This window comes from Armigeres subalbatus, chromosome 2 (assembly GCF_024139115.2).
Source record: "Armigeres subalbatus isolate Guangzhou_Male chromosome 2, GZ_Asu_2, whole genome shotgun sequence".
Classification (NCBI taxonomy): domain Eukaryota; kingdom Metazoa; phylum Arthropoda; class Insecta; order Diptera; family Culicidae; genus Armigeres; species Armigeres subalbatus.
Genome location: NC_085140.1, coordinates 241,933,647 through 241,954,961, shown reverse-complemented (window position 1 = coordinate 241,954,961; position 21,315 = coordinate 241,933,647). Strand labels below are relative to the sequence as shown.

The 21,315-nt window shown below is 37.3% G+C and overlaps 2 protein-coding genes across 6 annotated transcripts; both read left to right on the top strand.

Moving 5' to 3' along the window:
- Positions 1–805: 805 nt before the first annotated feature.
- Positions 806–20,569, top strand: LOC134212001 (ubiquitin-ribosomal protein eS31 fusion protein). Of its 2 annotated transcripts, none has more exons than XM_062689459.1 (3): positions 806–934; positions 19,862–20,191; positions 20,260–20,569. In XM_062689459.1, the coding sequence occupies exons 2-3, from the start codon at positions 19,871–19,873 to the stop codon at positions 20,407–20,409; spliced, it is 471 nt and encodes a 156-aa protein (XP_062545443.1). In that variant the 5' UTR covers positions 806–934; positions 19,862–19,870; the 3' UTR covers positions 20,410–20,569. The 2 variants fall into 2 exon arrangements, with proteins under 2 accessions (XP_062545443.1, XP_062545444.1); XM_062689460.1 differs by having other exon boundaries at positions 921–1,047.
- Positions 824–14,695, top strand: LOC134211999 (ribosome biogenesis protein NSA2 homolog). Of its 4 annotated transcripts, none has more exons than XM_062689455.1 (2): positions 824–934; positions 13,746–14,695. In XM_062689455.1, the coding sequence occupies exon 2, from the start codon at positions 13,782–13,784 to the stop codon at positions 14,559–14,561; it is 780 nt and encodes a 259-aa protein (XP_062545439.1). In that variant the 5' UTR covers positions 824–934; positions 13,746–13,781; the 3' UTR covers positions 14,562–14,695. The 4 variants fall into 4 exon arrangements, with proteins under 4 accessions (XP_062545439.1, XP_062545442.1, XP_062545441.1 ...); XM_062689458.1 differs by having other exon boundaries at positions 930–1,047; XM_062689457.1 differs by lacking the exon at positions 824–934 and adding an exon at positions 1,085–1,347.
- Positions 20,570–21,315: the final 746 nt, after the last annotated feature.

Here is a 21,315-nt window from a genome sequence, read left to right as displayed (position 1 = left end):
AGGATAGGGGAGCTAAATGTCAAAGAAGGAAAATCCATACGATTTGACAGGTATGTACCACACATGTTTCGGACAGCAGAACAAAGGGAACCGAAGCGACAATCTTTATCTAGTAAATATTGCGCTTTTTGCACTTTATAAGAGTTCTGCGAGATTTTTTTTCTCACAGTCATCTTTTTCTCACACTCAATACACTCAAAAAAGTTTGATTTTCCGTGTATAATATTTGTGTGTGAGTGCTCAATCTGAAAACAAATAGACGTCAAATCATGGCGGGAATCGATTTAGTGTACACGCTTACATATGACTAACGAGTAATGGGTTATAATTGGGTAAATTTCAGTAACAAAAATCGATCAACTCGAAATGAGAGTGGGTGTGAGGAAAAGAAGCGGGCAAATCACAATCTACACATAAATATTATCAATTTCCCACCTTATCGGCCGCGACGATTTGAAAAATCGCCAAAATCGTCGCCAGCAGAAATGGCCATAAGATCTGTAAAATCAACTGTGAACAAAATTTTATATACTCAATAATCACATTATTTCCCAAAATTGAGCCCTGTTTTTAATGAAAAATTGACATTATTTTGACATTATTTTCTAATAAAACTAACATAATTTTAGAATAAAGATGTTGGCGACGATTTTGATAGTGCCTAAAAAATGGTCGGCGCGTTTTGTTACCAAGGAAACCGACAAAAATTGGTGAAATCGGCAATAACTAAAATATCTTTTGGCCAACTGCTCGAATGATACCTATTTATGAAAATCGAAATCTGGCATCGTTGCGCTTGATGACTGCATGGGCATCGACGAACGTGAAGTTGCCGTCACTTCCGCTCGTAGACGTCATTTGATGGGTCTTGCCACTGGAGGCGCTGCACAACCATTTCCTATTTCTTTTACTTTGTGAATGGTGTCAGAGTAAGGTGAGTTTCGGTGTTGCTGTCGGCAATTTTCCGGAATTTTTGTGAGTTTGTGCAGTTTTTACCTGGATATAAGTTGATAAGTTTTAAGAAAACGGTGCTCCGTTGCGGGAAAGGTAAATCTCGAGACGGATCCAGGGCAATTCAGCCGAATTTTGGTGATTGAAAATTTGCGGTGTAAACAAGGCACATGTAAACGGATCGGGGCTGCCTGATAGTGGGAAAACGTTTCGAACGGTGGTGAAATTCATAAGAAAAGTGAAGCTTCTTGGGGTTCTGTGAAGAATACGATGATGTGTTGGGGATCTTTTATAAAAAAGAGCGATTAAAATTGATTGTGTTCCGCGAAAATCCCAGTCAAATTCGGTTTCTAGAAGTTCTGTTCTTTGTCCCTTTACTTTCTTGGCACATAAGCGGTGAGTATTGCAATCATCAAAACTAAGAAAACATTCCAAACTTTCTCATTTGATTGGGTATCTTTTTTATGCTAAGTGAAACACGTCGAATATTCAGAAGCAGATCCCCAAAGAACTAAAATTTTGTAAAACGAATGTGTCGGGTGTGTTGGACTTTTTTGAAGCGAACCGATGAGACAGTCGACGAGTGTTGTTATTAGTGCAGAGTTGGTTCTCACTGATGGGTGGAAGCGCCAGGCAAGACCCCGACCGAATGTTTGATGGACGGTTCAAAGAAGGCAACTGCCATGGCCACACGAAACAGGTTTTAGTTTTCTTTGCGGCGATCGTGCCTCTGAAGATTCAGCGACTGCTTCACTGTTCTGTATTCTGTGTTCCTATTATAAACCCTCTCAAAATCCAGTGTAAAGTCTGTGGGAATGTTTTCTTGTTTGAGTAACATTGATTTCATTTTAGGTTTCGTCAATTCGTTGAGACACAAAGCAATAAATAACTTTAAAAAGGAGTATGTTATAGATTGGAGCGGAGCGAATCGAAAGCATTGTAGCGATCCTAACCTAAAAGATCATTCTTTCAGACGAAGGTTGACCGTAAGTACACACAAAAATTACGTATTGCATTCTTATGAGCATGATTGGGATGACAATTTACCGTTCAAAGATGGATCGGTTCCTTTGTAAAAAAGGAAATTAATAATTTTGAAATCAAAAGCTTCAGAAAATGTATTTTACACGTTATAGCTTATAGATAAAAATAATTGTCAGTTCAAGTAAGGCAAAAAAACAATATTTTTGTATCTGATAAGTACTGCCCATACCCATTACCTATTTCTGGTCCCAGTCCCTGGGACTGTTATGAATTTATGGGCAGAGTAGTTTTATTAGGAATTAATACAGTTCGTGGTATGGAAATTATGTTTTTTTTTTGCAATTTGCAAACGTATATTCTGAATGTTGAATCCTTTAGAATTAATTGTTGTTAAATTCTCTTTTCAAAGAAATTGTAGTAAGTTAGTCTTTTTTGTGGTATGATTAATCGAATTAACTCTCATCAAAGTGTCGATAATAAAGACAAAAAAACTCATCAAATCATTGCATTTGATGAGAGTTATTCTATTAATCAAATCACAAATTAAAAGACTAATTTACCACAATTTCTTCGAGAAGAAAATTCAAAGAAAAATAATTCTATAGGATTCAATATTCATAAATACAACAATAAGGTCGTAAAAGTAGGAGGTAGTTTTTTTTTAAGAAAAAACAATTTCTTCAGAATTTCTTCATTTCTTGATTTTCTAACTTGAAATATTATCTTGAAAGGAGTTTTTTACGAACTCTGCTAAATAGTCCCTAACAAAGATGCCTTCACTAGGGATACTGAACGTAAGACCATCATATGATTCTCTTTTGAAATTTCGCCACAAGAAAATGTATCGATTTTCATACGATTCACTAATGGGATGCATGTCATACGACAGTCTCATGAAAATTTTTGAGTTCGTTTAAAAAAAAATAACTTATGGTTTCGAACCATGGACGTCGTGATTAAGAGGTGTGTGTTTACACTACACGCCTATCGACGCTTCGAAGAATCCACTTGTTGGATATATCCACTAAAAAGATAGATTTGACTGAAATATGATCTTAATTTTTTCATAGTTGAATTATAATGAAACATTCGCATAAGTTTGGTCGTATGAAAATCCTACGACCAGTATCCTCAGTGTATTGAAGCCAAGATTCTTACATCAAGTTTCAATCATTTCGTCAGTAGATGGAAGAGATGTGCTTATTACACGGAAAAAAGTACCTAATTTTAGGTACTTTTTTGCCTTGTACAACAGTACGAAAGGCTATCGTTTGACTCCAAAATAGAACTTTTTATAGAAGTCGCGGAGACCCATGATGTTACATACCAATGGACTCAGCTCGTCGAACTAAACAAATGTCTGTTAGTCCGTGTGTGTATGTGTGTACACACGAAATACGAAAAACATTAGCCACTTTTTCATATAGTAATTGCTCACCGATTTTCTAGCAACAAGTTGCATTCGACTTGGACAAACCCTAGTTGATCACTATTGAATTTAATCACGATCGCTCAATGCGTTGAAAAGTTATGAAGCAAATGGTGTGTTGAACCATATAAGTTTGGTTGGTTTATTCGCTATATTGCGTTTGCAAGAGCCGTAATATCCAGTTTTCCGCAAGCGGTAATGGCCGCCAGCTCGACTGCGGGTTAGTCTCTGATTTGACATTTGTGGAGGTCAACTGCACCCACCGTTTCGAGCATTTTGATCAATGTGGTACATAAGAAGGCTTGAATTCACTTCATTATTAACCCTTTATAAGGCAGTGGCAACTATATTGCCACCAACAAATAATATGTTTTTCTATTTATTAACAAGAGCTCTACTTATTATTTTACATGTAGTGACTTTATTTGCTTCCTAGTAACACCCCAGATGAATTTGAGCCATAAAAAAATTGAAATGTCAATTTGAGAACAGTTTTTTTACGAACAGATCGTAAGTTTCGAGTGGAAGAAGGATTTTCAGTTATAATTCGTCAAAAAAACGACAAAGATAAATTTTTTCCCGTTGATATCAATTATTTTGAATCTCCTGTGTTAGATTACTACGTGATTAGCGTGAAAAAAGCTTTGCCTTTCTGTATATTTGGTTTTTGGATTTTGACGAAATTGTGTTTTTCCCAAGGGCCCTTGGGAGAAAAACGCGAAATTTTTTCACTTATAATGCGTTTTCTGACTAGCACTCTTCACCAAAAAATGTAACGTACTTTGATTTGACTGGTTCTACGTAAAACCAAATTTTTAAAAATCTTTTTATATTTTTGTTGTTGCCTGTTTTCCCGCTTGCCGGGCAGTGGCAACTATATTGCCACCAATGTTGTCCCGCTTCGTGGGCAGTGGCAACTATATTGCCACCAATGTTTTACCGCTTGGCGGGCAGTGGCAACTATATTGCCACCAATTTTTCAATGTTTCTGAACTGTTTAATGTATAACAAACATACATTTGAGTTTAATACCATGTCAAAATTGTGTCCTATTGTTGTTTTTGTTAATTTATTGTTTAGATTCGTCTGCCTTATAAAGGGTTAACTGCTTATATGACGGCCCTAGATATAGCGTCAACGTCGACATCTAACACGCCTAATGTTTGGCTGCTTAATGGAACGTTGCTAGCTGCGAGTCTGACTTGGTCAGCACTAATACGCTTATCGCTGAAGACACTGGCAAATTTTTCAGCGAATAGTCCACAGAGCTCCGATGGGGTAGACGCAGTTTCACCGTTGAACTGCATTGAAGATGGCAGACCAGATTCTTTGACACTACTAAATGATTGAACACAAATTACTAAATGATCGATAACATCCTTGCCAGGGAGGTCGCGAAATGTTATTAGGAACTCTCTTTGGAACGTGCCTATAGATGAAGTACATCATGAGCATATCTTTTACTGTTATTCGTTATCCATTGAGAGCGATTGCTGCAAACCCTGCACAGAGCTAATCGTCATAATCACTGCTTGCACCATCTTTCGTCAGGTCTGCATAAAAAGTACCGACGTAAACCGGCGCAGCGTATCCCAGGAGGAATGTTAAGGATCATCATCAGGAACTTGTTTTAAACTCGATTTAGTTTCAGATGATGAGTTTTTGCGCAGATCTTCCAGATTGTCATGCCGCATTAGAAAACGGGGAGGATGATTTGATTGTGGATTGCAAGCTTATTTTTCAAGGACTCTTATAATGACTATCGTTCCATTGAGATTGTACAGTTCTCAGGCGGAACATGTTTGAGGGATCTCGAATGGAGGGGATGATGACTGAGTCCTCACCGCCTTGATACAGATCTTACAGCTGGACATACGACAGGCTTGAAGTTTTGCCACTGGCGCTCTGATCACTTTGTAGTCGAGAGATATGTCATCTGCGAACAAAGACAGAATGCCGCCCTCTGGAAGTGCCAGCGGCGATGGTGCACATTGGCACTAACTCCACTGATTGAGACCCGGAATGTCCTGGGCGAAAGATAACAATTGTTCACTTGGCATAAAACGAATTAGTATTATTCCAAGTCCACCGCTAGATTGTTATTTTACAGATACGTATTTCAACCTCAACAGTAATGTCGTCGTAAGTGACTCGTACTTGACTAGACTTTTTAATTGTCAATAAGATGATTTTCACCAGATAGCTGGGTATATTATAACGTTATACAGTAACATCCTGATTTTATCACTCCCCTGTTGAATTTTGGAGTGATAAATCAGGATATGTGACAAAATCGGAAAAAAATATTTCCAATTTTTTAAATTCATTTCACAAATATGAATCATTTTATGCCTTGCCAATTCGTGAACGGTACCCTTTATTTCTTGTCAAAATTGCTTACATAATATTTCCCAGGTATTCAGAAGTCGTTCGTAATGATCTGCAGGCGGTGAAAGATATTTCATGAAAATCAATGTTGTTTGTGGAATTATTTACGAAATTAAAAAGAATGACAATTTTTTTTTTGGGTGACAAAATCGGGTCGAAAACGTGATAAAATCGGGGGTAGACCAAATCGGGTCAACACTGTAGTTAATATACATAATATATACATCTAGTTAGATCATGGCGGAGGTTTTAAAGACCAAACTTGTTCTATCTAAGGAAGTTGGTAAACTGGGGGTCAACTGGTGCACGGAAACCGAACTGTTTCTCGTGCAAGATGTTGTTTTGTTCGGCTGACTCAAGTGTCAAGTGTCGGTTATTGATTTTTCAAACAACTTAGATAACCGTTGGGAGAGGAGGATACTTCCCTGGCTTCCAGATGAGAATAATTTTTGCTGACTTCCAGGACGATTGGAAGTAGTTGAGACGAACACACTGATTAAAGATCAGCGAAGGGTGCTCGATAAAAAACAAACAAACAATGTTTGTTTACAAAATAAGTTACGCCTAAATCGCAAATCGGTCCCGATATGCTACATTCGAACTTGAGCATTTACTACAGTTTACTACCATTATTTACTCAGGGTTTCTACTACCTGGAAAACCTGGAATTATCAGAGAATTTCTCCCCACCTGGAAAATACCTGGAATTATCAGGGAATTCCTGACATAATCAGGGAAATTTCAATACCCGGTGATCATGAGTGAAATTCAAAATATACCAATCAAATTCATTGAAAATGTAGTAAACGTTAATGGATCGTTATTCCGCAAAAAACTTTTTGCCTTCTTCAAAAGAATTCCTGGAGAATTTCCGAAGCTATTCTTGGTAATATCTAGGAATTTATTCGGGAAATCAATTAGGGATTACTTTGTAAATTCTTTTGAGTATTCCCTCGGAAATTCTTTATGAATATATTAAAAAATACTAAATTAGTCAGGATTTTTCAAAGCAATTCCTGGAGGAACTTCCGAAGGAATTTCGAGATCAGTTTTCCAAGGAATTTTTCAAAAAAATCACTAGGAGAGTGTCTATAAGAATGATTAGCAATTTTATAAATTATTTCTGGAGGAATTTCCAGAATAAAAACCAAAAAGAATTCCCGGAAGAATTTCAAAACGAATTTCCGGACGATTTTACGTATGGTTTCTTCAATAAATAGTGATTTGTGAAGAGTTTTTGCTGAAGAAATTCTTGAAAGAACAGCCGAAGGAATCCCGAATAGATTTTTTCAAAGGAGTTTCTAAAGGTATTCTCGAAGATTTTTCAAATAATTCTTAAAAGTAAACAATCCGGAAAAACTCCTCCAGCTGTTTTCTAAAGTTTTCCTCAAGATTCTTCTGAATGAGTTCCCAAAAAATCCCAAGGAATCTCAAAAGAAAATTCGAAGCATTTTCCGAAGGTTTTTACAGTAAAGCAGTAATAGAACGCTAGTGGCGCTGCAACCATTGAAATTATTCTGCCAAAATATGCTTCAATAATACTAAAGACACACTGGTGGTACAAGGACCGTGGTATACCACGGTTATATACCCTAGTACATATTGTACCATGGTTTTCCACGTTGTACCAGCATGGTACAAGGCGACACACCTGTGGTACAACTTGTACCATGGTACGAATACCATCAGTGTGTCATTAGTATAAGCTTAATAGCCTATTCAGATTACGATTAGATTATTTATCGTAATAAATATCGTGTAAAAACCTGAGAAAGAAAATTGAATGTATGGGGATGGCATCAGGTTGTTGTTTATCATGATATTTATAATCATAAATGACGTAATCACAATAGGCTATAACTTGGCCGTTTGACACTTATAGTACCGGTGAGAGATTTAAATAATCGATTATTTTTTTATGAAGCCCATCGGCCTCTTTGTCACTTCACTTCTAAACATATTCATATTCGGCTCAATTGAATGAATTTATGAAGAAGTAAACTGAGTAAGTCATTCTATGTTTTGAATAATCAAAACACGAATGTCAAAAGTCGAAGTGAATGTGCTTCATGAAAGTGAATATTTTATGCTCTGGTACCGGTACCTTGGCTGCTAGGTTTTCAAAAACCTCCAAATGCCAAATGTGGTTTCTTTTGCTTAATTAGTTTTAGAGTTAGGGAGAAATTTGTGTTTCATTTGCATGGGAGCCTTCCAGTGGGAGGAGGGGTCTCAAACCATCATAAGAATCTATCTACCCCAACCCAAAAACTCCTGTATACGAATTTTTACAGTATAAAAAAAGGATATACATCAGTGAAAGCGGGCTTGGTAGTCATATGGCTACTGCTTCTGCCTCATAAGCAGGAGGTCGTGGGTTCAATCCCAGGTCCGTTCCATTCTCCTACTTTGTATCTTTCTCTATATTTCTCATGTTCTAGCAATCGCTAGAACTGGAAATGGACTTCCATACCATTTCCATTATTATTCCTATACCTTTAACATGAGTTTTCTAACAGTAATCTGCTAGAATTGGAAATGAACTATAGATAGAGCTCGTTTCCTACATTCAATTAGAAATGCCATCAGTTGGCTTCTCCTATCTATCACATTGGCAGCTCGTTAACCAAGACGTACCTCTGCCTCTCGAACCTAACCCAAAAATTCCAACAAATTCCGAATGAACTCGTGGCAAGTGCAGAGGTATATTCGGCTTGCAGTGGGTGGTGAGTGGTTGCATAATCATTTCCTCCCCCTTCCCTACATTGACTTGCATTCTGACGTGGCAGGCGCCAGTATGACCTAACAAATGAGATCACCAGTACTTGTACATTGAAGATGTGTGCTAGTCCCAAGCAAACATCTGTTGGTTCCCTGTGCTAGAACAGCTGATCTGGTCATATTGGAGTAGCAACTACGAGCAGTCAGCTCAAGCTCAAGCTATAAAAAAAGGATATACATCAGCTCCGGCCCTACTCAATGAACGAAAACATCCTTGGTTGTACACAACTTCTAGACATACCCGCAGAGTCGCATATATGATTATGGACCTGGTTCGATTCAGGATTTTTTCCACTCCGGAGCAGTGATGGGAAATGTCAAAAAACATCATGGGATTGCTATTCCCAAGTAACCAATAAGCACTAGATTCCGCCAAATCGGCCATATAGTGCTATTTTAATGCTTATAAGTTTTTAAATAGCCGTATAATAGCCCTATATGGTGGTTTGGCGTAATATAGTGCTAATGGTTACTTGGGTTACTAAATTTGCTATTAATTTTTTTCAAAACTATTTACAATTAGGATTTTTTGATTAACATGTGTAAAGTAATGCTTAAAGGGTGAACTGAAATAGAACCAGCCCATAAGGTTTTCTGTCGTTTAATTCACTTTCTTTTCCAAGCATAGAAGAAGAATTTGTTTATTGTGGGCTTAAACACTGGCGGAATTGAACTGAGGCAAGATGGCAAGATTATTTAGAGATAAATTGAAAAATTCCTTTATGAAATCCTTCATAAATTTCTTCAGTTATTTATTTGGAATTTTCTTCCCTGTACATTTCTAGAATTCTCTTACGGAATTCTTTTAACTTTTTTTGGATTTTCCTTTTAGAATTTTATCGGATATTCCTTTAGAAAATCCTTCTAAAATTCTTTCAGAAATTCCAATTGCAAATTCATTCCAAAACACTTTTTAAAATTCCTACGAAAATTCATTTAGAATTTCCTTAAGAAATTTCAACTGAAATAATTTTAAAAGAATTTCTGAAATAAATTCTAAAGAAAAACAGGAATTGTAAAAAATAGTGAAATCCTTCATAAACTTCTTCAGTTATTTATTTTGATTTTTTTCCCTGTGCATTTCTAGAATTGGGTTGTTTAGGGGTAGGGGCAGTAGGGGCAATATGAACATACGGGGCAATATGAGCCACCCTGATTTTAAGCTTATTGACAAGTTTTATCATGTAAAAGTTTTATGATCTTTAAGAGGATGCTCCACATACGCATCAACGTGAAAACCGCATTAAAATTCAATTCAAACATGAAAATAATGAAAATGTACATTTTCGCTGCATAGGCAAAATTATTATAAGATTTGAAGTTTATAAATAAGGTTTTGACACAAAACAGATTAAAATACAGGTCAAAAATACACCACAATCAAAAGATATATTAAAATTGAATATTGTGCACACATGTTTGTATTGATACAAATCTGAATTTATCAAAAAACTTTTTTTCCCAAAACCAGTCTCTATGGGGCAATATGGGCATACCTGCACAGAGCAAGATATCAGGCCTTAAAATGCGAAAAAGTTCAAATTTCAGTAGTCAAATACAAGAATATTATCATATGTAATGTTCATTACGGAAAAATTACAACAGCGCATTACTGCGATCGAAACAGAAAAAATGATTATTGACCATTTGAAATGTGGCTGTGCAAACTGTAAAGAGTGCAAAATCGGTTCAGTCCGATGTTGTGTGGCTTTTTAACTTTATTTGATATGAAATACTCACAACTGTTGTAGGAATATAATATTCTCCCATATTACGATACTTTTTTCGCCTAAATAAACGTTTTGGATGGGTGGCCCATACTGCCCCAAATGGTGGCTCATATTGCCCCGTATAGTCGGGAACACACATTGAAATCAATACATTTTCAAATGTGCATTCCAAGAATTTCTAAACGCTTTTTTCGTCATTCATCGACGTAATATGAAATGTAACATTCCCTAGTATAAGTCAACTACATTTGAACGATGTTGTTTTGAGCTTTTCAGCGCTTTTCAGAACGATTTCCTTAGGTGGCCCATATTGCCCCGATCACCCCTATATATGTTTTGACATATTCTAAAACTGCATAAAAAACTGAGCCTAACCCTAATTTTTCAGAATTTTTGGAGCCCCAGAACTATTTTAAATTTGCATTTTAAATTCATATGGGACTAAAAATTTGTTCTTATGCTGCATCACGCTCACCCAGCTGAACTCAAATTTGGGTCAGTTTAACTCAAAATCGGAAAAACTGGCTCAAGACAAAATTGAGTTCATGGCCTTGAACTCAATTTTGAGTCATGGTGTCAGATATTTTATTTTGAGTTATATCTACTCAATTTCATAAAATCGAATATTTATGAAATTGAGTTCGTCAAACCAAAAAAAAAATTTTTCATTATTAATTTTTTATCAAACAACAGAATAAAACAAAATAAAAATGAAAAACGTTTTATTTACATGTTTAACAGTTAATGCATATACATAAATTGAATATTATAATGATTTCGAGTGAAACTCGGCAACGATTTAGCAGAATTTTGAGGATGATATTTCAGGCTCCAGTCCTGCATTGTCACGGATTCACGCCGAACATCTTGCAAGCCTGCACCAGTCTTAGTCAACGTCCTCCAGTAACACTGGGTTTTCCCGATTAAGTCTTTCAGTCTAGAAATTTCCTTTAAATTTCTCTAAGTCGCCAAACGGAAATTTCCAAAATAACTCTGCAGATCAAAATCAAAAGAAATAATTATTTTAATTTATTTAATGAATATGAAACATGTCAGTAACTTACCGCATAAGCAGAGATGACTGCTTCTAGCCATATTTGCAAATTAATAACTGGACATGCTAATAGAACACAAAGTTGAAATGCAGGCCAATTTCCAGTTGGAATGTAGAGCCATTGAAGAAGAAGCATATATAATTAATTGAACCTGCAGAAAATAATGACGAAAAATATGAGAAACATAAAAGATACTGACAAATGTTGGCTAAACTTACGTACTTTTGATTACTATTTTTCCACTAAAGATTGTCACCCATATAAAGCGTTTAGAATGTGGTTTGGATTTCGCCATTTTTTCTCAGTGAACTCAGTTTTGCAATTTAGCTTTTTTATATTATTTTGAGTGGCAGTTACCCAAATTCATAAATCTCGTTTACTCAGCGTTTGACGTCTCAGAAGAAGTTATGAATTTGAGTTAAATCGACCCAAATTTGAGTTCAGCCGGACGAGCGTGATGGGCCAACTGTAATTGTATGAATGTTAGTGTTATTCTATCGATTAAAATGGCTTATTGTTTGCTGCACGCTCGTCTGACTCGACTCAAATTTGGGTCAGTTTAACTCAAAATCGTAAAAACTGGCTCAAGACAAAATTGAGTTCAAGGCCATGAACTCAATTTTGAGTCACGTTGTCAGATATTTTATTTTGAGTTACATCTACTCATTTTCATAAAAACGTATATTTATGAAATTGAGTTTGTCAAACCAGTATTTTTTTTTTTCTTAAAAACCGAAAAAATAAAAATAGAAATTGAAAACATTTTATTTACATGCTCAACAGTGGTCATACATAGTTACAATCTCGGTTGCAATAACAATTATAATTATGTCGAATGAAATTCAGCACGGCGTCTGCGGAGCTATCCAACTGGCCATACTTCACTCGTACTTCTTACTCTCGAAGGCTACGGGGAAGATAAGGAGGATGTTTCGGGTTCCAATCCTGCATTACCAGGGTTTTGCGCTGAGGATCTGGCAAGTCTTCATCGGTCTTGGACCGCGTCCTCCAGTGACATCGGATTTTCCCGATGAAGTCGTCCAGATTCTTCAAGCCGCTAGACTAACTGTAAAAATAAGAATTCAGAAGAAGAAATTCTTATAATCATTATAATATGAAACATGGAGAAACTCACCTCACTTGACCAATCTTTCTCTTCATTTTAAGCACATAAGTAAATAACCTGAGGCCTAAACTGAAGCTGGCTGCAATGAATAATACAAGAATTATGCAAAACATGCAATATGTTGATAAATGTTGGCACAACTTACGTATTTTCAATAACTTTATTTTCTCCAATATGGATTTTCACTTGTGAAATGTTCGGACTTCGCCATTTTTCTAAAATTTTCTTGGTAAACTCAAATTTGTATTCTATCCTTTTTATTCTGATTTGAGTGACAGTTACTCAAATTAATAAATCTCGCTTACTCAGTGTTTGACGTCTCAAAAGAAGTTATGAATATGAGTTAAACCGACCCAATTTTGAGTTCAGCCGGACGAGCGTGTGTATAAAAATGTAAATAAAAGGTTTACAAACAAAATAAAAAGATGTTGGAGATCAGCAAAGCATGCTCTTTATGTTAAACTATAAAAAACTCATATTTTTCTTTGCTAAACAACCCAATTCTCTTACGGAATTCTTTTAGCTTTTTCGGATTTTCCTTTTAGAATTTTATCGGATATTCTTTTAGAAAATCCTTCTAAAATTCTTTCAGAAATTCCAATTGCAATACGATTCTCTTTTGAAATGTCGCCACAGGAAAATGTATTGATTTTCATACGATTTGCATGGAATGCGTTTCATACGACAATCTTATGAAAAAAAATGTAACCTGGTTTCGAACCATGGACGTCGTAATTAGAAGGCGTGTGATCACACTACACTACACGCTTCAATGAATCGTTTGAATTATTCTCATAAGTTTGGTCGTATGAAAATCTTACACCCAGTATCCTCAGTGTAGTGTTACACATATACCAATCCCCCTACGGTTCTACTAAATACATTTGTTAAATAAAAAAATATCATGCTATGGCCAAACACGTCCACGCGATATCTAAGATATCTACTAAACGTTACCGGTAGTCTGTAGATTATTATTTAGCTTCTATGATCATCTCATCATGCTCAAAATGTAAGAATGCAATTGTGTAATAAATAGGCCTGATCGAAGCTGGGGTCTTGCGAAACTTTCCTCGACCCTAGTCAAATACATGGCCCAGATAAAAAACGACTTGTCGACGGTCATTGAGCGTCCCACTTCTATGGAGTATCAATAACATATTTGACAAGTTACAAATAAAAATCAGACAATGCTCAACGTTCGCTCCCATCCGTCCGTAATTCCGATTGCTTCGTGCGCATTGTGTGAAACCTAATCACGTTAACTTCGACCCCCATGTCTAACATCAATTATTCCATTGTAGATCTGCCTCTGACCGGACCATTGCACAGCCCCCAAAATGCCGCAGAACGAGTACATTGAGCGCCATATCAAGCTGCACGGCCGGCGGCTCGATTATGAGGAACGCAAGCGGAAACGGGAGGCTCGCGAGCCCAAGAAGCGGGCCGCCATGGCCAGAAAGCTGCGCGGCATCAAGGCCAAGCTGTTCCAGAAAGAACGACGCAACGAGAAGATCCAGATGAAGAAGAAAATCCAAGCACACGAAGAGAAAAAGGTCAAGAAGACCACCGAAAAGGTCGAAGATGGAGCCATTCCGGCGTATCTGTTGGATCGTGGTGTGCAGTCCAGCGCCAAGGTGCTATCCAATATGATCAAGCAGAAACGGAAGGAAAAAGCTGGCAAATGGGACGTGCCCATCCCGAAGGTTCGCGCCCAGGCAGATTCCGAGGTGTTTAAGGTCATTCGCAGCGGGAAAACGAAGCGGAAAGCGTGGAAGCGAATGGTCACGAAAGTCACCTACGTGGGGGAAAATTTCACCCGGAAACCGCCAAAGTACGAAAGGTTTATCCGGCCGATGGCCCTGCGTTTTAACAAGGCTCACGTCACCCACCCAGAGCTGAAGGCGACGTTCCATCTGCCGATTATCGGTGTCAAGAAAAATCCTTCCTCGCCCATGTACACCAGCCTGGGGGTCATAACGAAGGGTACTGTGATCGAGGTGAACATCTCCGAGCTGGGTCTGGTGACCCAGTCCGGTAAGGTCGTCTGGGGTAAATACGCCCAAGTGACGAACAATCCGGAAAACGACGGATGTATTAACGCTGTGCTGTTAGTTTAGTTGCGAGGAATTTCGCGCCCATCGACCTGATTTTTTTCGTTCTCATCTTAAGTGTATGCTCTAGTGTGTAAGGCTGCGTCGTATTAGTGTGTATGGATGTGTTAAAAAATATAAGGACTGCATTATATAACATAGCTTTTCGTCTTTTCATTGGGATGGATGTAAGTGATTCAATAATGGGATAGCTTTTTGCTCGGAAGGTAAGTGTTTCATATGTTTTGTCTTAATGAAACGAAATTGTCTCAATATGGTGGTCCAATTGATTAAGCTATCTCGATGAACTTTAATAAATGTGTAGATTCTACATCAGAGAGAAAGAGATAGAAAATAAAATGTAAATTGGTAAATGCTTTTCTCCGTTTAGACGTGCACAATAAACTTTGCATAATTACACTCACATTTTATCTGGAAGTTTAATCACGACATTTCCTCAAGTAAAGTTTTTTTTTATCCTGGCGCGTAAATTTTATTGCTTTAGAAAAATTATGTGAGGAATATTTACTGCAAACTGTCAGATTGATTAACTTTTTAATGGAAAATCATAATGGCAGTTGATCGTAATTTTACATTACTTATACATGTTTACGACGCTTCTTGAAAGCATAAACAAAATGTTGTTTTGATATGTGTCCAATTGGACAAAACTTCAATTTGTTAGGTTTAAGTCATTTGGTAAATAAATTCCTATGAAAAAGAGATTGGTCTTATAACTCCTGCACCAACAGAAGCAATTCCCATATAGGGGAGCGTCTTTAAATGACGTAGCATATTTTTGCCTATTTTTAATCCCCTTTCCCCTTCGTAGCGTAATACAAATTCAGATACTCCCTCCCTATTAATCATAGCATTTTGATGCAACCCCCTTCACACTAATTTGTATATGAAACTCAACTCGAAATTGATTAAGTTCAATTAAGTTTTTTGGTGAAAATTTAAAAAAAAACAGATTAATCCACCTACCGTTGGTGGTGCCTTCCTCGCATTTAGTTAAGACACCAACCTTCTTCTTCTTCTTATTGGCATTACATCCCCACACTTAGCTTAGTGTTCATTAAGCACTTCCACAGTTATTAACTCCGAGGTTTCTAAGCCAGGTTACCATTTTTGCATCCGTATATCATGAGGCTAACACGATGATACTTTTATGCCCAGGGAAGTCGAGACAATTTCCAATCCGAAAATTGCCTAGACCGGCACCGGGAATCGAACCCAGCCACCCTCAGCATGGTCTTGCTTTGTAGCCGCGCGTCTTACCGCAAGACACCAACCTTATATGGGCTTTATATGGTCCAATTTACCATTTTCTTCATAACTTTTAAACGCAATGACCGATCGTTATCAAATTCAATAGTGATCAACAAGGCTTTGTCGAATAAAACTTGTTGCGAGAAAATCGGTGAAGGATTACTATACGAAAAGTTGTCTAATGTTTTTATAGCTTTTGTGCACACACATACACACGGACAGACAGACATGTGCTCAGTTTGTCGAGCTGAGTCGATTGGTATAGGGGAAAAGACGGCTTTGGCAGGTTTTGTTCTATTATTGGCAGGGGGGTTTTTGTCGACCGAATTTTATGAAATGTGGCCACAACATTCTTTGATATGCAAAGAATGTTTAGGCCAAATTTGAGCATAATCAGTCATAAAAAACCCCCCTGCCAATAATAGAACAAAACCTGCCAAAGCCGTCATTCCCCCTATAACAATATGGGTCTCAGAGGCTTCTATCAAAAGTTCGTTTTCGGAGTGAAATGATAGCCTTTCGGTACAACTTTATTGTACGAGAAAGGCAAAACAATGAGAATAAATATATGGTTCTTTACTAGGAGCTCTTTCCAGCATTTACTTCAAAAACCATCTCTATTTAGTGCGTCCAGGGTGAATTCCGGAATAGTCAAGTCTCCCAAGTCTTCGATCTCAATTATTCCCTTTCACCCTCCGACACGGTAGCAAGCACTTCTTCAGCTCTTCAGCAAACAATCCTTCTATTGTTGGACACGGGGCTACTTTGTATGGCATAAATTCATTTGGCAAAATGGTTGTTTCGCACTAAACATGATCTTATTTTCAATATTCATATTCTTTGTGCAAGTCAAACCTGGACTTCAACCTGAACTTCTTGATATTTACAATGAAGAAGGCATACTGTTGAAGAAGGGATCATCAACTATTTTGCATTATCCCGAGTAATCGCGTGATTTAAAAGAAGGAAAAATCTCACTTTTCGCATTCAGAGCAGACGCTCTTTGATTCTATTGAATACAGATGAGCAATAAGTATTGAATGCAATGTCAATGGGGTCTCCAGTAGCCTTGTGAACAAAGGCGTAGGATTGCCAATCCGGAGGTGGCGAGTTCGATTATCAGTCCGGTCTAGGGTGTTTTCGGGTTGGAAACATTCTCGATTCCCTGGGCATAGTGTATCCATTGTACTTGCCACACAAAATACATACTCATGCAATGGCGGGCATAGAAAAGCTTTCAATTAATAACTGAGGAAATGCTAATAGAATACTAATTTTAAAAGCTTGGCCAAGTTCCAGTTGGAATGTAGAGCCATAGAAGAAGAAGAAGTTATTTGATAGTTAATTGATAATAATACGCAACATATAGTTTGTTTACATACGTATTATGGCCCCCCTCATTTGATTTACATGTTCCATTTCCATTTTGTGTGCTAGTAATGGACCCTCTAACGTGTTTACTTTTACAAATTAGTTAATATAACTTAATTTTAGTATCCAAAGCCAAAACAATTGCATGGATCAACAACCCTGATATGTGAAGCAACTTTATCCAATGGAAATTTGCAGGAAATCGTTGATTCCAGCGTTAACCTTTGGTTCTTGTTCAGGGGGTCCATTATACGCACGGGGCCATTACTAGCACTCACTCCCTAGTACAGCCACGAACGTGGCTGACAATTAGGGATCCTTTTCAATCAAAGTACCGTGGACCCCCGGTAATATGACCGTTTTTAATTTGAACCCCGTTGGTATGAATATCATTTAAATTAAAATGTGTTAATGTGATTATCAGGGGGTCCCGATAGAAGGTATTTTTTAAATCAATTGAACAAACAATGCAGCCAGAGTTTATCCTGCATGACCAAAGTTCTTATTCTCGAGCTTAGGATCAACAGTTGGTGACAGGGATTGAAAATTATCATTTAATTATCATATATTTAGCCAATAACTTATTCCAGAGGCGGAATTCCGTAAAGTGTTGTATTGCGGACAGGGAATATTTTTTTCTTGGATGCGCTTGCGAAACAAGCGACAAAAGAGAATCAACGACAAAGCTTTGTTTTTGTCGGGGATAATAATGACAAAGATCCGGAAATCTCTGTCAGAAACAAAAAAGAAAACAATTTTGTTGCTAATTTTTCATACCATTATTTTGCATTATCTTTACAGCAAATTTCGGTTTTATGCTATCGTAGTTTTTGCTTTTATGAAAATATTCGAGAATCTAACTCTGACTACGAAAATAGCATCGTATTTTCGGAAATATCAGAGCATGCAATGGAAATTATTCTTGTCATATTTAGGGTGACCATATGGTATCCTAAAGGAGAACATGTCCTCCTTTTTCAATAAAAATCAGATGTCCTCCTTTTGCAATGAAATGTCCTCCTTTTTGGATATTTTGAGAAAACAGTTGAATTAATAGGATTTTCTGTAGAAATTATTCTTTAATAAACAATACTACAACATTAGCAAATTGAACGCTGCACACATTTGCGTTTAATGCTTTCTAATATGAAATATTTTCAGTGATCTATTGATCTATCTAATGCTCAGAATTGTATATGATGAGCCTTACTTGTTAAATTCTGTGGATATGCAAAGCTTCAGTCTGTACGTAAATGCCGAAGACAATGTAATAATCAAATATGCTGAAAATGCCAGCATAATAATATGCAGCATTTGTTCATTGTTGAAACTAAAATCTAAGTTGAAGCTAAGGTACATGCAATTTAATGATAATATTCCATCTGGAGATGTAATGTTAATAAAGTAAAAGAAAATATCGTGTTTTCCAGCTAAAACAAAGTTGCATATGCTCGCAAATAAGTGTTCCAGTGGGAGGCGATATAGGCATGTACATGCCATTTTGTACACTTATTTGCATTGATATTGTTTGTTGGGTTGCCTCGACCTACAAAATCTTCATCCAATAAACTTTAGTGTGCAAACTTCAAACAAATATAATATTCTTAATCGATCGATATTTTTTATGTCCTCCTTTTTAACGAAAATGTCCTCCTTTTTCGCTACGATTCGGGAGAATTGTCCTCCATTGGAAAAATTGCATATGGTCACCCTAGTCATATTGGGTTCGGGTTCCGGTAAAGGCTTGTTGCGAAGTGCGTTTATCAGTAACAAACTCTGTTGATGACAAAGAGTATATTGTTGTTCGAGGCGTTGCTCGAATATTGATTCCCTGATTGCGGACTTCTTGCGCTATTTTCCCTTTACAACTTTGTCTAAGGGTACATTGCTCTATGTTTAATATTTACAGCGTGAAACTCTAGTATCACCTCATATACTAAATGATAATAAGTGTTATTATCATTTATTATATTAAATGATACTAGCGTTTCGCTGTAAATATTAGACATAGAACAATGTACCCTGATATTGCAAATTTTGCCCCGTGTTCGACTCCCATGCAGAAAATATTGTCCCACCAAAATATGTTCCCACCAGTTTCTCCATATATGGATGACGTCTCTACTGCAAGAAAGAGCTTTTTTGGGTTTGAAAAAAGGTGCAAGAATGATGTTTTGGATTGTGCTTTCGCTAAATTCTATACAATTCGACGTGTGAGCATTTGTTTTGTTACTTCGATAAATTTGCACGGTAGTCCATTCTTCGGTGAGAAAAGCAATACAAAGTTGTAAAGAAAAAATAGCGCTAGAAGTCCGCCATACAACACTTTTCGGAGTTCCGCCTCTGGAATGAGTTATTGGCTGAATACTAAATGATAATGAAATGATAAGTTCAATCCCTGGTTGGTTGTCCAAATGAGATTCGATGCATTCATGATCCAAAATGTTTGCTCAACGGAGCCATATTGTTCAAATAGAAGATAAAAGTAGATAAAAGCATAAGCATTTAATCCCCTATCGACACGCTTCATCTCTAAATCGCAAGGCCTCCCAGCTCAAATAAGCTACGTCGTTTGTGGACGCTTCGTAGACTAAATAACTTATTGTATAGGTCTGACAGAACTGCACAAACAAGCAATCAAAAACTTTGCACGTTTGCTACAAATCCCTCTTTTCGATACGCAGGCATCCAGGATGCAGATCTTCGTCAAGACCCTGACGGGCAAGACCATCACCCTTGAGGTCGAACCGTCCGATACGATCGAGAATGTCAAGGCCAAAATCCAGGACAAGGAAGGAATCCCCCCAGATCAGCAGCGTTTGATCTTCGCTGGCAAGCAGCTGGAAGATGGCCGCACCCTGTCTGACTACAACATCCAGAAGGAGTCGACGCTTCATCTGGTGCTGCGTCTCCGTGGTGGTGCCAAGAAGCGCAAGAAGAAGAATTACTCCACCCCCAAGAAGATCAAGCACAAGAGGAAGAAGGTCAAACTCGCCGTCCTCAAGTACTACAAGGTAACGTTCTTCTCTGATCCAGATAGTTCCGGTGAGTTAACGTGATTTACTTTTATCCTTTTCCGTAGGTCGACGAAAACGGTAAGATCCACCGTCTGCGTCGCGAGTGCACCAGCGAGACCTGCGGTGCCGGAGTCTTCATGGCCGCCCACGAAGATCGTCACTACTGCGGTAAATGCCATCTGACTCTGGTATATTCCAAGCAGGAGGAAAAGTAAAAAAAAGCTAACTGGCAACCCTGCTCCTTCCGAGCGTGTTTGCGTTATTCAGTGGATTCGCTCGGAGGGATCTTCTAATTTCTAAGGATCTAAAAAAATGGGGCAAATAAATCCATCAATAAAACATTGATACGGTTCCACATTCCGTATTGATACCTAACATGTTGCTGAATTCAAATTTTTTATCTGATGACCTCTCCATAAAAGCTAGATTTTTCGTCGAAAATCTTCATTTTGTTCTAAAATTGCATGTTTCAGGAGGAGGTATTATAGCAAGATTGTCGGTGGTGAGTATTAGGTTCTGCAGCATCTGTATCTAACCTCAAACTGATGACAGATTAGTAGTACTTCGCGTTGGACTCGGGGGCAGCCAACCAATCACGAACTCGAACCTTGTCGGAGTCAGTGGAAAGTACTACCAGGGATGCCAGATGATATTTCCTTATGTCTTCATCAGTGTTGTAAAATGTCATTTGCATTCTTTTTCATAATTTTCCCAGAACTTTGTTCAGTAGTTAGTTATCAACTATCAAGTATGACGAACTTATAGCGCTTAAATGTGTCTACAACTTTGTCTAATAAGAGATTTCTGTAGATAATTAATTTGAGTCCTAGGAGGCAAAATGTCATTCAAATGACACATGTCATTTTGGATAGATTTCACTCTCTAGCCTCAGATGTTATAGAGTAATGTACCTTTGGACAAAAATATAGCACTACTCAAGCGTTATGCGTGCATCTAAAATTATGAAGTAAATTTGGCTTCCGAAGAAAGTTATGAACAAATTAGTCAAATGACATGCAGATGACATTTTACAAGCCTGGTCTTCATAGTCGTTTAAAAATGTCTTCAATATTAAAATTATGATTATCAGCGAGAAATTTCAAAATCCAATAGGTTTGTAA